The 14,499-nt window shown below is 50.2% G+C and overlaps 3 protein-coding genes across 4 annotated transcripts; 1 reads left to right on the top strand and 2 right to left on the bottom strand.

The window, feature by feature from the left end:
• Positions 1–1,780: 1,780 nt before the first annotated feature.
• Positions 1,781–9,181, bottom strand: LOC108153363 (solute carrier family 26 member 10). Its single transcript, XM_017283330.2, has 6 exons — positions 8,993–9,181; positions 4,622–5,028; positions 3,869–4,562; positions 3,051–3,794; positions 2,828–2,976; positions 1,781–2,756 (listed from the first exon to the last, which is right to left on the bottom strand). The coding sequence occupies exons 2-6, from the start codon at positions 4,645–4,647 to the stop codon at positions 2,165–2,167; spliced, it is 2,205 nt and encodes a 734-aa protein (XP_017138819.2). The 5' UTR covers positions 4,648–5,028; positions 8,993–9,181; the 3' UTR covers positions 1,781–2,164.
• Positions 9,182–10,153: 972 nt separating this feature from the next.
• LOC108152666 (WD repeat-containing protein 92) lies at positions 10,154–11,807 on the top strand. Of its 2 annotated transcripts, XM_017282162.2 has the most exons (3): positions 10,154–10,297; positions 10,408–10,723; positions 10,792–11,807. In XM_017282162.2, exons 2-3 carry the CDS (start codon positions 10,449–10,451, stop codon positions 11,642–11,644), a joined length of 1,128 nt encoding a protein of 375 aa, XP_017137651.1. In that variant the 5' UTR covers positions 10,154–10,297; positions 10,408–10,448; the 3' UTR covers positions 11,645–11,807. The 2 variants fall into 2 exon arrangements, with proteins under 2 accessions (XP_017137651.1, XP_017137650.1); XM_017282161.2 differs by lacking the exon at positions 10,154–10,297 and having other exon boundaries at positions 10,335–10,723.
• On the bottom strand, positions 11,659–14,418 carry LOC117186756 (tetratricopeptide repeat protein 27-like). Its single transcript, XM_033387961.1, has 4 exons — positions 14,326–14,418; positions 13,899–14,266; positions 13,328–13,845; positions 11,659–13,267 (listed from the first exon to the last, which is right to left on the bottom strand). Exons 1-4 carry the CDS (start codon positions 14,390–14,392, stop codon positions 11,803–11,805), a joined length of 2,418 nt encoding a protein of 805 aa, XP_033243852.1. The 5' UTR covers positions 14,393–14,418; the 3' UTR covers positions 11,659–11,802.
• Positions 14,419–14,499: the final 81 nt, after the last annotated feature.

Genomic DNA, 14,499 nt, shown 5'->3' with positions numbered 1-14,499 from the left:
ATACAAAATATTTCACAAAAATATCATATCGCTCCCCCCCCCTCCCCTGTTCTCCGTTGGACTGGGGCTGCGACTAGATCAAGTGCTCAAGGCGCCATGAATTCTTAATATCATTTTAAGCAAGTCAATTTTGTGATTAATGTACGCTAGATGGGGGACAGGGGATGGGGTGGGGGGGGGGGGGGGGGGGGGGCCTGTGGAAAGCCTCGTTGAGCTCGCCGAAGGTGACAGGCGTCAAAGGCGTTAAATTGTAGCACTTAAAATGATTATTCTAGAACAACCAAAAATTTGTGGATGATTCTCTAGTGGTTTTTCGAATTAAACAGGGACACAGCAAATATAATTTAATCATTATTTCAGTCAGGTATCGTTAGGGTTTAATTGGTTTCACTCACATTCCAGCCATTCAATGATCTTGATCTTATCATTAACATATTCCATTAGGATGCTAATGAGAGGCAGATCACTGGAAAACATCTTGCCAATAAGTATGTATAATTCTCAACAGCTGCAGGTAAAAAATTTTGCTGGGAATACACAGATTATAGTTGAAAAAAATGCATTATTTGACCAGGGATCAGTGTTGCATCTCTTACGATAGATGCACGATCCATTTTCTTGATGCAGAATCAGATGTCATTGGATGTCTCGTAAGCTCGAATCCAAATCGGTTTTCGGGCGACAGCCTTCGAGTGTCCATGATTTTGGTGGACAACCGCAAAACGCAACCGACTCTCAGATCTGAAGCCAGCCAAAGCCCTCTAATTGTTCTCATGTACTACCCGTGTCCGTGTGTACAAATTGTACGTTTTCCAAGTGCACTTTTTGGCCTCGGCCCGGGGTCTCTTTAATGGCTAATCAGTGGCCAAGTCGAACAATTGTTTTACCTATTTGCCGCCGTTTGGGGCATTCCACTCCTCCCATCCCATCCCATGCCATCCCATATTTACGTGTATTTTGGGTAAACAAGAAGCCGAAAAATAAATTTGACTTTAGTCATGTGGCTGCTAATTGCTGCGTGTCGGTGTCGGTGTCAGCTCCATCGATTGTACGTGGCGATGTGTCAGGCAGCAGCTCAAAATTCTCTCTACAGATATATAGATCTCGATCCAGGTATTTCCGCCACTGGATCGAATCCACGCTGTGGCCGGTGAGTCGGTGGGCGCGCACGCTCCGCTCTCGTGGAAGCGATGGACCAGTCGTCGTGTATAGCGGTTAAGTGATGCGAAAAAATGTCCAGCAAGGGCATTACTACTCTTGGCTTTAGATGCAATTAAGTCCTGATGGGTGCCAATCGATTGGCAGGACTCTTCCGATCACGAAATGATGTGCCAGGTCCAGATTGGCCGCCGGAACAACAGAAAACAGTTTTTCAATAATTTGTACAGCCAAAAGTTGGGGGGTTACAGGGCCAGATAGGCGAAAGACATACTTCCCAAGATTGTAAGGATCCACACTGTCGATCAGCTTTAAAATCACGATTTAATGATGCTTTTTGATTCTTCTGCTGCCAATCGATGAGCAGGACTTTCCCGATCACGAACAGGCATGCCACGCCCACATTAAATAAACCCCCAGCGACACTTAATAAATTTCCTATCAGCCGAAAAGTATGCCACAATTCAACACGATTATTTCCCCTAATCGATAGTTACTTATGTGTTATCGATTGCATCCATGTAGGCGCGAAGTTCAAATGTGTGCCCAATTTTCCTGCGACGGCTTCTCCTTTCAGAGACAAGGCCTCCCCTTGGGAGGAACCAAACAAAAGACATGCGTGTAAATGATAACAATTCTCAGTTCTCATATTTTATGTACAATTTACATATCCTTACGATCTAGTTGTGTGTTCATTTTGGTACAAATTGCATTGCAAAATCAATAAATAAATTGATCGTGTCTTCGGTTGCCCTGACTTTAAGTACAAAATCTGTTATTGTATCCGGCGTTTGGGTTAATTGTTGCTGCTGTTGTTGTAAACTCTTTGAGGAGGCACTTACGCGAACTTACGACTAATCCGGTTGATTGTAGACGGCAACTTTAGTTTGCATTCAGTTTTAAAATATTACTTAGCGGCTAGGAAAGGGTTTTGGTGCTACGATTCACAAGCTATCACTTGGACATATCACAAAACGCGTGCTGCTCCCCGCTCTACTCACCCCCCTCACGCAGTTCGACAGGCGTTGGCATACTCAACGCAATCGTGCAGGGTGGGAAAAATCTCGAAGGGGCCCTCGCTGAGGGCCATGCTGTGCACCAGAGTGTCGTATACCCGATCCACGGGGCTGGCGAGCAGGAGGCGAGCACCGCGCACCTTTAGCTCCTTGCTCAGGTCGCTGAGCGTGCGGCAGCCGGCCACGTCTATGTGGCCCAGCATGGAGAAGTCCAGAATGAGGATCTTGAACATGCTCGAGGCCTCCACGAGCTGGCCATTGTTGGCCTTGCCCCCGTTTTGCGACACCGGCGAGTAGCTGGCCTTGCTGCCACCCCCCTTGCTGGGACTCGGGCTGCTGAGCGGCATCTTGTCCAGGCCGACCGCCTCGTACAGCGACCGACGGAAGAACAGACTGGTGGCAAAGTTGAGGGATCCGCTGTAGCGGTAGATCCGCGTCTCAGGCACCTGCATGGCGTTGCGGTGCTGGTTGAGGTCCATGTAGATACCGGGCGCCTCGGGCATGTAGCCCAGCAGACAGGAGTACGGCTTCAGGCCCTTGATGTACAACGCCAGCAGGGAGATGCAGATGCCGATCAGCAGGCTGTAAAAAGCAAAGCCCGCAATGTTAAGAAGGGTCTATGTGAAGAGTCTATCCGTGATGGAGTGACCTACCCAATGTCTATGTCGATGAGCACCACGCAGAGGAAGGTGGATATCCAGGTGAACATCTCCAGCTTGCCCTGCTTGGAGAACTTCTTCAGCTCCCTGGCCTGCATAAACATCGGCTTCAGGGCCACGATGATGACACCAGCCAGAACGCACTGGCGGGAGGGGGATAGACAGTCCACATTCGGTTAAACATCCTCAAGTGGAGATTCAAGAGCATATGGCTTACCCTTGGCAGATCGCTGAAGAAGGGCCCGATCCACATGAGGGTGACCACCACCAGGGAGGCGGATATCAGGGAAGCTATCTGCGAGACGCCGCCCGTCTGGTCCTGGATGACCGATCGCGAGAGCGAACAGGCCATGGGTATGCAGGAGAAGCAGCCGCCCACAATGTTGCCAATGCCCATGGCGAAGAGCTCCTGGTTGGCCCGCACCTCGTAGCCGTGCTTCCGGGCGAATGTGAGGCCCATGGACATGATGATCGAGTAGGTGACGACGGCAATGGCAATCGAGTCGAGGGCCACCTTCGGCACCAGGTCGAGCCGGGGCAGAACGGGCTCCGGCAAGCCGCTGGGTATCACTCCCACCAGCTGCACATTGAACTGCGGCTGCAGATCGAAGCACTTGGAGATCAGGGTGCCGCCGATCACGGCTATCAGCTCGGCGGGCAGCGGCAGACGACAGCGCTTGCTCAGGAACGGCTTCAGGATCTCGTTGCAGACCGCCATGAAGATGATCACGGCCACGCAGAAGCCAAAGTTCACCAGGTTCGTCTGCGGCACGCTCTTGATCACGTCGATCAGCGTGTACACGATCTTGAAGGCGCCCTTGTACCGATCCACCTCGATGCCCAACACATCCTTCAGCTGCGCCGTGACCACATGACAGGCGGCTGCCGTCGTGAAGCCATTCACCAGCGGATCGCTCAGCAGGGAGGCCAGGGTGCCCAGTCTTAGGAAGGCCATCAGCAGCTAAAAGAAACGAATCAGCGAATCAGTACGTTCCCAGAAGACCCTAGAAGGGGGGGTCAGAGGGCTGTGCTCACATTAACAATACCCACGGCCAGGGCCAGGGATGTGACCACCTCCAGGTTCGTGATCACATCCGCCGGCGGCGTGAGACTCGCCGCCGTGCCGTTGGCCAGCGGCAGGGTGTCCGCTGTCGCAGTTAGATTGGCCGCAACCGTAAGAGTGGAGTCGACGGTGGCGTATGTCTGCACCACCTTGAGGGTCATCATGCTGGCCACCGCAAAGGTGCCAATCGATATGTGCTTGGACGTGCCCAGCAGCAGATAGACCAGCACCGGAAACACGGCCATATACAGGCCATTGCCGGCGGATACTCCAGCCAGGATGCCGTAGGCCATGCCATGCGGGATGTTCATAATAGCCACCGTGAAGCCGGCGATGACGTCGCCGGCCAGGTCCCGTCGTGGCGAGTACTTGGGCAGCCACTGCAGGATGGGTATCACGCCCGTGAAGAGCGCAAAGAAGCTCCAGCTCTGCCAGCAGCTGCGCAGCGACGAGGGTATGCTCTTGTCGCGGGCCGCATAGCCCGTCTCCTTGATGACCACCTCGTGGGTGAGCACATCCCGATGGATGCTGTACTTTGGCTGGATTTTTGGTTTACTTTGTGTGCTGCCATTGCCACTGCCGCTGCCACCGCTACCTCCGTTTCCGTTTCCGCTTCCATTGCCACTTCCGTTTCCATTTGTGTTGTTGTTGTTCAGGGGCTTGGTTCTGCAAAGATCAGGAATGTTTAGTGCTCGGTTATCTAGACTCTGTTTGCCCTTACTCACTCTTGACTCTCTGTATCAGTCGGCATGATGGCTGCTGTATCTTCTGCTACTTCTTGGACGTCTCTCTGTTTGCCACCGCCGCCGCCACGTGCCACATTGGTGTCTGTGTAGGGATGGATGCGTAGATCTCGCTGAAATTGCGACTGTCTCAGGTGGAATACGGCGTCACAGTGGGTCTCTTCCTCTGAGTCTTCTGGGTCCTCCCAGTCGGCTCCAGTTGGTGGGATTCTCCTCTTTGATATGGGTAGTAACAATGTGCCAATGTCTTCGCTGTTGATGCTCGTATATTGACTGGGATTATCCTCGTGGTTTGGTGGGGGTCGACGTCGTCTTTGCTGGCGATCGTGCAAGTCTTTTAAACGCTTCCAGGCCTCTCTGCCCGTTGCTTTTATATGATTTTTGGGTTTCTAAAAAGAAAAATCCAATCTACATTCAATCCAATCATTCGCAAGAACTTTCAATGGATCGCCCAGCAATCAAAGTGAATCATGAGATAGTACTAGAACTATTTCCCTGGCCAAAGCACTCCTTTTCCAGTTAGATAACCGCCACGAACCAGCAATTAGCATCACCTTCAATGGTCCGGGTACGGTACGGAATTTTGACTATAGGGGGTTGTTGAGCTTATCACAGACGGAAAGCAACTGAAACATCGATCACACATCAGAGCGGACCGATCTTCAAATAGAAACCATTGTTCCCACCCGAACCGATGCCCAGTTTCAGATATAATGGCCGAATGCTAATTGATGAAATCATTTGATCAACATGATGAGTCCCCACGAACAATTCTCCGCCAATTCGCACAACGGTTATCTCTATTGTGATCGTACTCATATTCTGATTGCGCATAGTTCTATTGACGTCTGTTCTGTTCTGTTCCTTTCTGTTCTGTGCTGAAGATGTCCGGTCAACTCCCAAGCGAAAGCCAAATGACCGCTAAATGCTCAATAAAGTACATACATGTATGTATTCGAAGTACACGATTGTTTGCTGCGCTGTTGCCTTTGTTGGCCCAAGCCATAAACACCTACAGTAATCGGTTAATGGTGGATTACTTTAATGGCAAATGTCTGAGTTGGCTCATACACTTTACAGTTGAAAATGGTTTATAATCAGCAAATAGCTAAAGGCTGGTTAAGGAATTAGCCAAGCCCATGGCACGCAATGGCTCTTATTTATGAACTGAATAGATTCTTGGACAAAAGGCATTGGAAAGCCCCTCGTAAGGGTTACAAATAATTATAAAAAAAGCATGAATAAACCCCTGAAATTCCCTTTACCCACTGACATAGTTTTCGACAAAATCGTATCCCAAGAAAAGCAAGTCCCAAGTCGAGAGCTTTTGAGCTCCCAAAATCCGTTGGGGGGGGACTCGACCGCAATGTCAAGTTCAGCGCTTTCAAATACAATATATATATAACCCAAACTACTTGGAGAACAGAGAATCAATCGCCAGATCATGGCGGATTTTATGGCAAGTCGTTGACATTGCAAGTGCCACAAATTTACAATTCAAATGCGGGTTTGCTTTGTATGAAACGATTGCCATTGAGTGGGAAAAACTACATTCCCCCAAAGGATCCACTCAGGAGCTTTGAGAGGAAATGGATAAGCCTGGAATTTAGAGCGTACAAATGCCATCAGTGCCCCCTCTAACTCTATCTCTCTCTGTCTCTGTCTCGCTTTTAGAACTTGACGACAAATATTAAATCCATAAAATATACGTGTATACTAACACGATTACGGGTACTATGCACAGGTGTATGTACATATATATAGAGGCAACACCTTGAATCCGGCTTAATTGGGATGCCCCTGGTGGACGGACCGCCATTAGTTCTGCCAGCGAACCGGTTCGACTGTTAAAATAAATTGCAAAAAACGGGATCGGGCCTTAGCCGCCTATGGAACGGCCCTCACATGACCAGGCGGCGGACGAGGGAGGGATGGATGGATAAAGCGTTTCACTATTGTCAGACAGCTGTCGGGGTGTTTTTTTCTTTTCGGCTGCTTATCAAAAGTGTCGTCCGCTTATCAGCGCGGGGCACAAACATTTCCATCGCCGCTGATTAATCAATGTTTTTGGCCTCCGCAACAGAGGCAAAACCCGCAAGAGATCCGATTGAGAGGGATTCCAGCCCCAAACCATCAGAGCCAGGAGATCACGTGGCTCATCCCCACTTGTACACTGGGGGGGGAGGCACAGATACGAACCCGCACCCCCAAAAACGGGTGTCGAATGATTGAGTGGGCGGCCCTTGTCCTTATCAGGTCTCGAGTGGCCTTCACATGGCTGCAGTAAGCCGCACCGCACCGCACACCGTTCCCGGCCGTTCAGGCGTGGAAAATTGATATCACATTAGTGATTACGTAAGCCCAATCACGTCATAGACAGATAGACACCAGACAAAGTCGCAACGCAAGTGGCGGAGGGGGTTTTCAGGTGGTACACGCACTTCAATCATGTTGATTGAGTCTCTCTCTCTCTCTCGCTCTCTCTCTCGATGGGAGTTGGAAACACGCGTCTGTTCTGCCCAATGGAATAAAGAAAACTAATTATGGAGCTGGGGCCTTTATTTGTGTGATCTCTGGGGCTCTTATTCCGTATTTAGTTTTCAGTGGATGCTGCAGGTTGATCTGATAAACGCTGATGGACATAAGAGACCGTAGAGCGGAGGGGAGTGGAGGGGAGTCAAATATTTGCCCACCTCTTGGCTGGTTATTTATGGGGGCACGCGAGCTTTTTATGTGTACGTACTACTTGGCCAAATAAAATAAAATAATATAATACGAAAAGTTAAACAGAGAGTGTAACAGAGAGACCAAACAAGAGCCGTGTTTGGGTTTGATTAGGGATGCGGTGTCTTCTAAATGCGGTTCTGACTCAGTTTCTACTCAAACGGGCTGGTAATGAGTCAGTTTTGATCAACATAGCCCTAACGCTTTGCATAGTTCAAGCAGTAGCTGAAGCGATAAGTTATGAACCGCTCTGGTAACACGTACCAGCTGGCACACATACAGGCATACGTGTACAATATTGTAGGTATTTAATTGTATTTATTGCTCGGTCGGGGACTCGGTTTCCGATTCGGTTCAAAGTCTTATCATCTTCGATTCAGTCGTACTTTGGATTGTTTTTGCTCAGTGTAGTGTTTCCGTGTCGTATCCCGTTCGGATATGGGTGCGGGGGTGGTCGGACTTTGATACTTTGTTTCATACGGATGGGGGAAGTTCTGTTGTGCCACAGTTGGCAGATTTTTTTGATAACTCTTTGTTTAGATTTCGATTGGTGGCGATGGCGGCATTTATTTATTTTCTATAGCTTGCTGAGTGGGGGGTACGGTATGGGTAGGGTATTTGCCACTTGCGCACGCACGCATTCCACACACACACACACACACACACACACATGAAATATGAAATTGGAGCAGCATTCAATAGAATGTTTGAGCTTTACCTCATGTTATCAGGCACCATACAATCTTTACTCGAAACGAAACTCTCATAAAAACGGTGGCACAACAGGTGTAACGCAGGGGTTGGGGTTTTTTGCACTCCGATAATGGCAAATGTTGATAAGACACACACACACACACACACACACACACACACACACACACACACATACACATATGTACATACATCGAATAATCAGCTGATAAATCAACAGGTTGACAGTTTAATGGCTTATGCACTTTTTCTGGCAAAAAAAAAACATACAATAAAAATAAAAATTAATTCAAGAGAAAGTTGAAATCTAGAAGGGAATGGCAGAAGCCGAAGCTCGTTTTGAGCTCGTGTTGTTGTTTGATCACGATCTGATCACCCCCGCAAAGTCAATAGAACTCTCTAGACTAAAAATATATATGAATCTCTGATTGGCAATGCAATCATCACGATCTCGGCCTCAATCACGAGTATCCACCACTCCTCTGTGCAAATATTGAAAGTTAATAAAGAAGCTAGAGGAGCAGGCAGCATCGACAGACAGAGCAGACCATCGAAACGGGAAGAACGACAGAAACAAGCACATAGCATATACCATATAGCATATAGCATATGTATGTATGTATGTGGTATGTATGAAAGGGAATGCAGCAACAGCAACAAATAGACCTCCCAATCAGACTCGAGTGCAAATGCTCCCCAAAGAAAGACGGTTCAAAAGAGAGCAAAAAAAAAAGAAGGGGGAGCGGGCAGTGCCGCCAAGCAAATGAAAACAATAAAGGCGTTGAAAAAGCTGAGCAAAATGTACAATTAATTTGATTGGCCTAAATTGACAAGAAATCGAAAGAGGGCGCCTGCCCCCAGTCCCAGTCCCTGCCCCTGCCAATAGACCGCAATGTAGGAATCTTTGGTGTTTTTTACCTTACGGAAATAACTCGTAAATGAAATTTTGGTTGGTTTGGCATTCGATGCAGTTGCCAAATACGCTGCCTTTGTGGTTGTATGTTTATTTTTTATTTTTTCAGTTGCTGGGTATTCGCGCTGTCGATTGTTGTCACCTTCAACTTGTTGCCAGTAAAATATTTGATTAACACTTTTCACAATCCTTTGCTAACTTTAAGAACTTTTTGTTTCATAATTATCACATATAAAAAAAAATGTTAAAAGCCAACAGATTAAAGCTAATTATTATATTTTCTGCTGGCGTTGGCGTGCTTTCAAGCAATTCCGTTATTTGTATTCTTTTATTTTGTTATTTTTACTTATTCAACCGCCCGATGAATGTTGCTGCTGGCTATTGTTTTTGTCTTTGTTTTTGTTTATTGCCGAGAAAAGCGACTCTTGCGACACACGTATGTACGTACGAGTTTGTCGTGTCGTTGTTGCTGCCTTGCCTGCTGCTTGCTGCTGGGGTCGAGCGCCAAAAACAGATGCACGCGCTAGAGGGAAACACACACCCGGAAAACCAACGGCCCCAAAATGAGTGCGACACGACACTGAGCTTGCGAGCGTCCAATTGGAGACCATCAAAGCTTTTCACGGGGAGCTTTCGACGCCGTCACAGCTGCTCTGGCTTTTGTTGTTAGTTTTGAGCCCTGCCGATATCACATATTAGAACAGAAAGGAAATTCACATGCGATGTTTGCGTTTTTTATATTTAATTTATTGCACAATACTGCAAAATATCGCATGCGAAATGCGTATGCGGAATCTGTACGCCGTCGAAAATATCCCCAGCTATCGATATTTTAGTATGGCGATTCCTGAAACGGACACGCAACGCTTATCTATGAAAGCTTCGGGAACGAACCGGTACCTGTTTCCTTCAAAAATATTTTTTGATGAAACGGCATTCATAAAAAATACAAATTTCAAATCAAATGAGCAGCATACACATTAAATGTCCTCTTAATATCCAGTATTATTGGGTTATTCCTTCTTCCGACAGTCCGCGCATATGAGAGCCATCTGAGAGAGCGGGAGAAATATATGTAGAGCTGGAAGCAGCGCTGCGGCAGATACTATCGATTGCTGGCTGTGTGTTGGAAAAAAAATACTGGCTCAGTTCTTTGATTGATAGCCGGGACACGTGTCTCCCTAATTTTCTCTCCCCAGCTGTCTCTCACTTCGCACGAATATGAGCAGTGCAATGCTATTTGGAAAAGCTCATCCACGCGAATGGAAATGCGTTTCAGGAGTACCCAAATTGTGGCTCGAAATCAGCGTGTGAGAACTATTGATAAATAATCTAATAATATATCGAAAACTCTCACTTGCCGGCACGTCGGAACTATGGAAACGCATTTTAAACAAGTTGTTTGTGAAATTCCGTTCAGATTTCATAATCAGACTCTGCTTGAACTGAAAAGGCAACAAAATGGACAAGCCCCAATTGATTGAGCACTTGAACGCGTCCGTTAACTACACGGTGTACGACACGAAATGGATTCCGCTCTCGGCCAAGTTTGTGGTGCTCGGCTCAAAGGCGAACAGCCATGGCATTATGGACATCTACGAGCTGAACGAGGACCAGCTGGTCAAGGTGAAGACTGTGGAGAAGAAGGTGGCCTTCAAGTGCGGCACATTCGGGGCAGCCTCGCTGCGAAACCGTCACATTGCCATTGGAGACTTCGAGGGGAGGCTGCAAGTGCTGTAAGAATATCAGGGGCCACTGGCCACTGCCAATGCTAGATCTGTTCATCCATCAGGCTATTTTTCAGCGATATGGAGCGTCCCGAGTTGCCGGTGTACAATGTTAAGGCCCACACGGCCATCATCAACACCATCGATGCCATTGGCGGAAATCAGCACAACTGTGGAGCCCCCGAAATCGTCACCGGCAGCCGTGATGGCGCCGTCAAGGTGTGGGACATACGACAGGGACAGTCTCCTGTGGTGGACATCTCACCGCCACCGCAAATGGGGGACGGCATCAATCAGAGCAGCGGCCGGCGCGACTGCTGGGCAGTGGCCTTCGGCAATACCTTCAACTCGGAGGAGCGCATGGTAGCGGCTGGCTATGACAACGGGGACCTGAAGCTCTTCGACCTCCGTACGCTCTCCGTGCGCTGGGAGGCGTCCATGAAGAACGGCATTTGTGGCCTCGAGTTTGATCGCCGCGACATCCCGATGAATAAACTGGCCGTAACCACGCTGGAGGGAGGCCTCCTGGTCTACGATATGCGCCACCAGCATCCGACCAAGGGATTCAGCTATGTCGAGGAGCGCAACGCCGGCCGTAGTGTGGGCACAAACGGTGTCATCAGCGGCCCCAAAGCCACTGTCTGGATGGCTCGTCATTTGCCACAGAATCGCGATGTCTTCCTCACTGGCGGTGGCACTGGCTCCATACGCCTCTGGCAGTACGAGTATCCCGACAAGAGAGTCGTCCAGGACGCGGACGGCAACAAAACGGGCGTGGCTGGCACTCTGCACATGGTCAGTGCGGCCACATTGAGCTCCCAGCCGGTGCACTGCTTCGACTGGCATCCGGACAAGCTGGGCCTCGCCGTCTGTGGGGCCTTCGATCAGAGCGTTCGAGTGCTGATCAGCACCAAGCTGAACGTCCTTTAAACCCGTTCATTTAGTTTTGATCCTTTTGTTTCTTTTACTTTTCGACACTTCAACACAACACGGTAGCCCATGCCACACTTAGCCGACGCCCAAGGAGTTTTTTAAATACACAATTATCATGTACAACTAATAAACACTAAATCTAGTTCAGAGTCCGGCTAAACCGACCGTTGCGTGTTCATTCGCTGCTGCACCACTTGGGTTAGATCTGCGATCCGTTTGTCCAGTTGCTCCGCCTTCTCCTGCTGCTCGGGCGGCACATTGACGTTGATAGCGCGCCGCAGGGCGTTCAGACAGGATGTACCGGACAGTCGGGCCGAGTTTAGTGTGGATGTGATCATGACTTCGCTCTCGTCGGCGGCATGCTCCTGGACCGCCGCCAGAGACAGCTCGGCCACCTCCAGGCACAGATCCAGAGCTTTCTGGGCATGCTCTGCCTTGACCTCCCATCCCAAATGCTTGGCCGTGTAGGCCCGATACGACTTGACCAGCCGCTCGGCCTTCTTCAGCGGTGTGGCGGCCACCACGGCAGCCAGCTCCCAGACCAGGGGCTCGTTTCCGTGCTGGATGCACTGCTGGCCGAGGAGCTGGACAATCCTCTTGATTAGGAGCTGGCTGGGTCCTTTCTGATGCTGCTTGGCTATGCCGTAGACGATTCTCTCGAGCACTTCCTGGTCGAGGTAGTGCTGCTTCAGCTCGGACAGACGCTGGTAGCCTCGCATGGCATCGTCCCAGTGGCAGGTGTCCACGGCCACCAGCATGTAGTTCTCCCACACCTTCCAGTTGCTGTAGTTGCACTTGAGGGCCTCGCCCAGCACACGATGCGCCCGCTGCTTGTCGCCCAGGTTGATCAGGGCCTTGGCCAGATTGTTCCACGACTCGAACCCGTTGGCTTCCAGGTGGGTGTAGGCCAGGTAGGACTTAACGGCCGCCTCCCACTTCTCCAGCTGCATCGCGGAATAGCCGCAGCGCAGGAGCGTCGACTCCTGCAGCGTATTGATCTCCAGCGACAGCTGAAAGTGCTCCAGGGCCTGGGCATATTCCGCCCTTCTGTAGAAGTAGTTTCCCCAGTAGGACTGGGCCTTGCTGCTCGTCTTCTTGGAATGCAGCCAGGCCTGCTCGTAGCACTGCGGATCATCGATGGCGTCGCCCAGTAGGCAGTAGAGCAGCGCCGTGGGCTTCTTCTCCAGCTCCTGGCGTATGATCTCCGCCGCCTTGTGCCGCAGCTCCAGACTGGTGTAGCAGTCAATAACCTGCTGCCAGGCCTGAATCTTCAGGCAAATGTCGAGAGCTGTCTTGGTCATTCCCAGGGACCTCAGGAGATCCACCAGCTGAAGCTGAACCTGCCAGATGGGCTGGAGGTGGGCCGCGAATCCATACGACAGCCTAGATCTCAGCGACTGCTGCTCTTCGCTATGGTCCAACAGCTTGACGCACTCCTCGCACTGCTTCCAGCTGCGCTCGACAGTCCGGCGCTGGTTAGACTCCTGCAGGCAGTTCAGGAGCAAGGCTGCCTGACGCACCTGAAGGGGTCCGTGCTCCTGGTAGAGCAACGTCTGGGTGTACGGCTCCAGCTGCTCATCTGCCAGGCGGTCCTTCGGCTGCGAGCGCTTCAACTGTTTTCTGTGGAAGAAATCAGGGATTAAGAGAAGCCATATCTTGTCGTATTGATTGTCTACTCACACCTTGGCCAGGACGAGGGCCTGCAGGACGCTGGGCAAAGTCATGACATCATTGTCCTTTGGCTCAATGAAGCGTATTCGCTCCAGTCGTGTATCATCCTCCAGGAGCAGCAGCTTGGGCAGCTTTGTCTGCCTGTTGGTCTCGGCAGCCGCTGGCAGGGCAGGCCTGCTGGCCTCCGTCAGCTCCGACAGCTGCTCCACTTTCAGGCAGAGCTGGGGCAGGGGCTTCTGCTGGAACTTTTTGCGCACTCCCAGCAAACCCTCGACCTTCAGTTCCACCTGGAGGTGCGAGCAGAGCTCATCCAGCACTTGGGAGGCCATTTCGGAGCGATGGAACAGCAGGTAGCCATTGGCCAGCTCCAGCAGCAGCAGAGACTGCAGTTCCCTGCTGGAAAAGTGCTTCGCTTGGGGCCGCAGTACCACAGCTCCCGCCTTGAACTGCTCGTAGAGGGAGGCGGCCAGGTCGTCCATGATAAGCTGATGCTGGCAAATCAGCCGTATATTCCACACGGCCAGGACCTAAAGAAGGATTGGGATCATCGTCTGACAGAAAGCACAGTCTGTTTGCTTACCTTTGAGTCTGGATAAGCTTCCAACAAGCCGCGCAGTATTTCCCTGGCCACAACCAGCAGTTCGCCCGTCTTGACGTTGGGATTCAACTCCTCGCCGCTGGCCTTCAGCTGCTCCTGCGGCTCAAATGCCTCCAACTGCAGTTGGCTCAGCATTTTCTGGCAATCGGCGACTTTGTCAAAGGGTCCCGTGCAATTGTTCTGCACAAACGCGAAGAACAGACGCAGAAAGCTGTTGAGTAGCTGCGTGGGAGTCTCCTTAATGTGGGAATCCCTTTCCTGCCAGTTGGTGATGATCTGCCGTAGGTTCTCCACTGTCCACAGCTCTTGGCCGGTCCATAACTGGCGCAGTTGCTCATCGGCCGGCAAATCTTTGGGTGGGGAAGTGGCCATTAATATTAGCAGGCTCCTTTGGGGAAGCAATACTCACCATCCAGTGGCACGGCATCGTTGAAATTGCATAAATAATATTCACTAAATGTGTTGTTCTCTAACATTTTCGCTTGAATTCAATTAATGAACGTATCGGATAAACGAAAAACTCTTCCCACACGTGCTCCACGTGCTAACCCAAGGCGGCCACTATCGGCTCGCTTCTGGCTTT

This window comes from Drosophila miranda, chromosome XR (assembly GCF_003369915.1).
Source record: "Drosophila miranda strain MSH22 chromosome XR, D.miranda_PacBio2.1, whole genome shotgun sequence".
Classification (NCBI taxonomy): domain Eukaryota; kingdom Metazoa; phylum Arthropoda; class Insecta; order Diptera; family Drosophilidae; genus Drosophila; species Drosophila miranda.
Note: the sequence above shows the minus strand (reverse complement) of the source record. Positions and strands in the feature narration are given on the sequence as shown.

Bases quoted from the DNA above. Each gene is read 5' to 3' on its own strand.
- LOC108153363 (XM_017283330.2), bottom strand. From the start codon at position 4,647: ATGCCGACTGATACAGAGAGTCAAGA. The intron at 3,795-3,868 runs GTGAGCACAGCC...CGTTTCTTTTAG, and splicing joins TGGCCGTGGGTATTGTTAAT to CTGCTGATGGCCTTCCTAAG. The intron at 2,757-2,827 runs GTAGGTCACTCC...TGCTTTTTACAG, and splicing joins CTCATCGACATAGACATTGG to CCTGCTGATCGGCATCTGCA.
- LOC108152666 (XM_017282162.2), top strand. From the start codon at position 10,449: ATGGACAAGCCCCAATTGATTGAGCACTTGAACGCGTCCGTTAACTAC. The intron at 10,724-10,791 runs GTAAGAATATCA...GCTATTTTTCAG, and splicing joins GAGGGGAGGCTGCAAGTGCT to CGATATGGAGCGTCCCGAGT.
- LOC117186756 (XM_033387961.1), bottom strand. From the start codon at position 14,392: ATGTTAGAGAACAACACATTTAGTGAATATTATTTATGCAATTTCAAC. The intron at 14,267-14,325 runs GTGAGTATTGCT...CCCCACCCAAAG, and splicing joins CGATGCCGTGCCACTGGATG to ATTTGCCGGCCGATGAGCAA. The intron at 13,268-13,327 runs GTGAGTAGACAA...TTTCTTCCACAG, and splicing joins GCCCTCGTCCTGGCCAAGGT to AAAACAGTTGAAGCGCTCGC.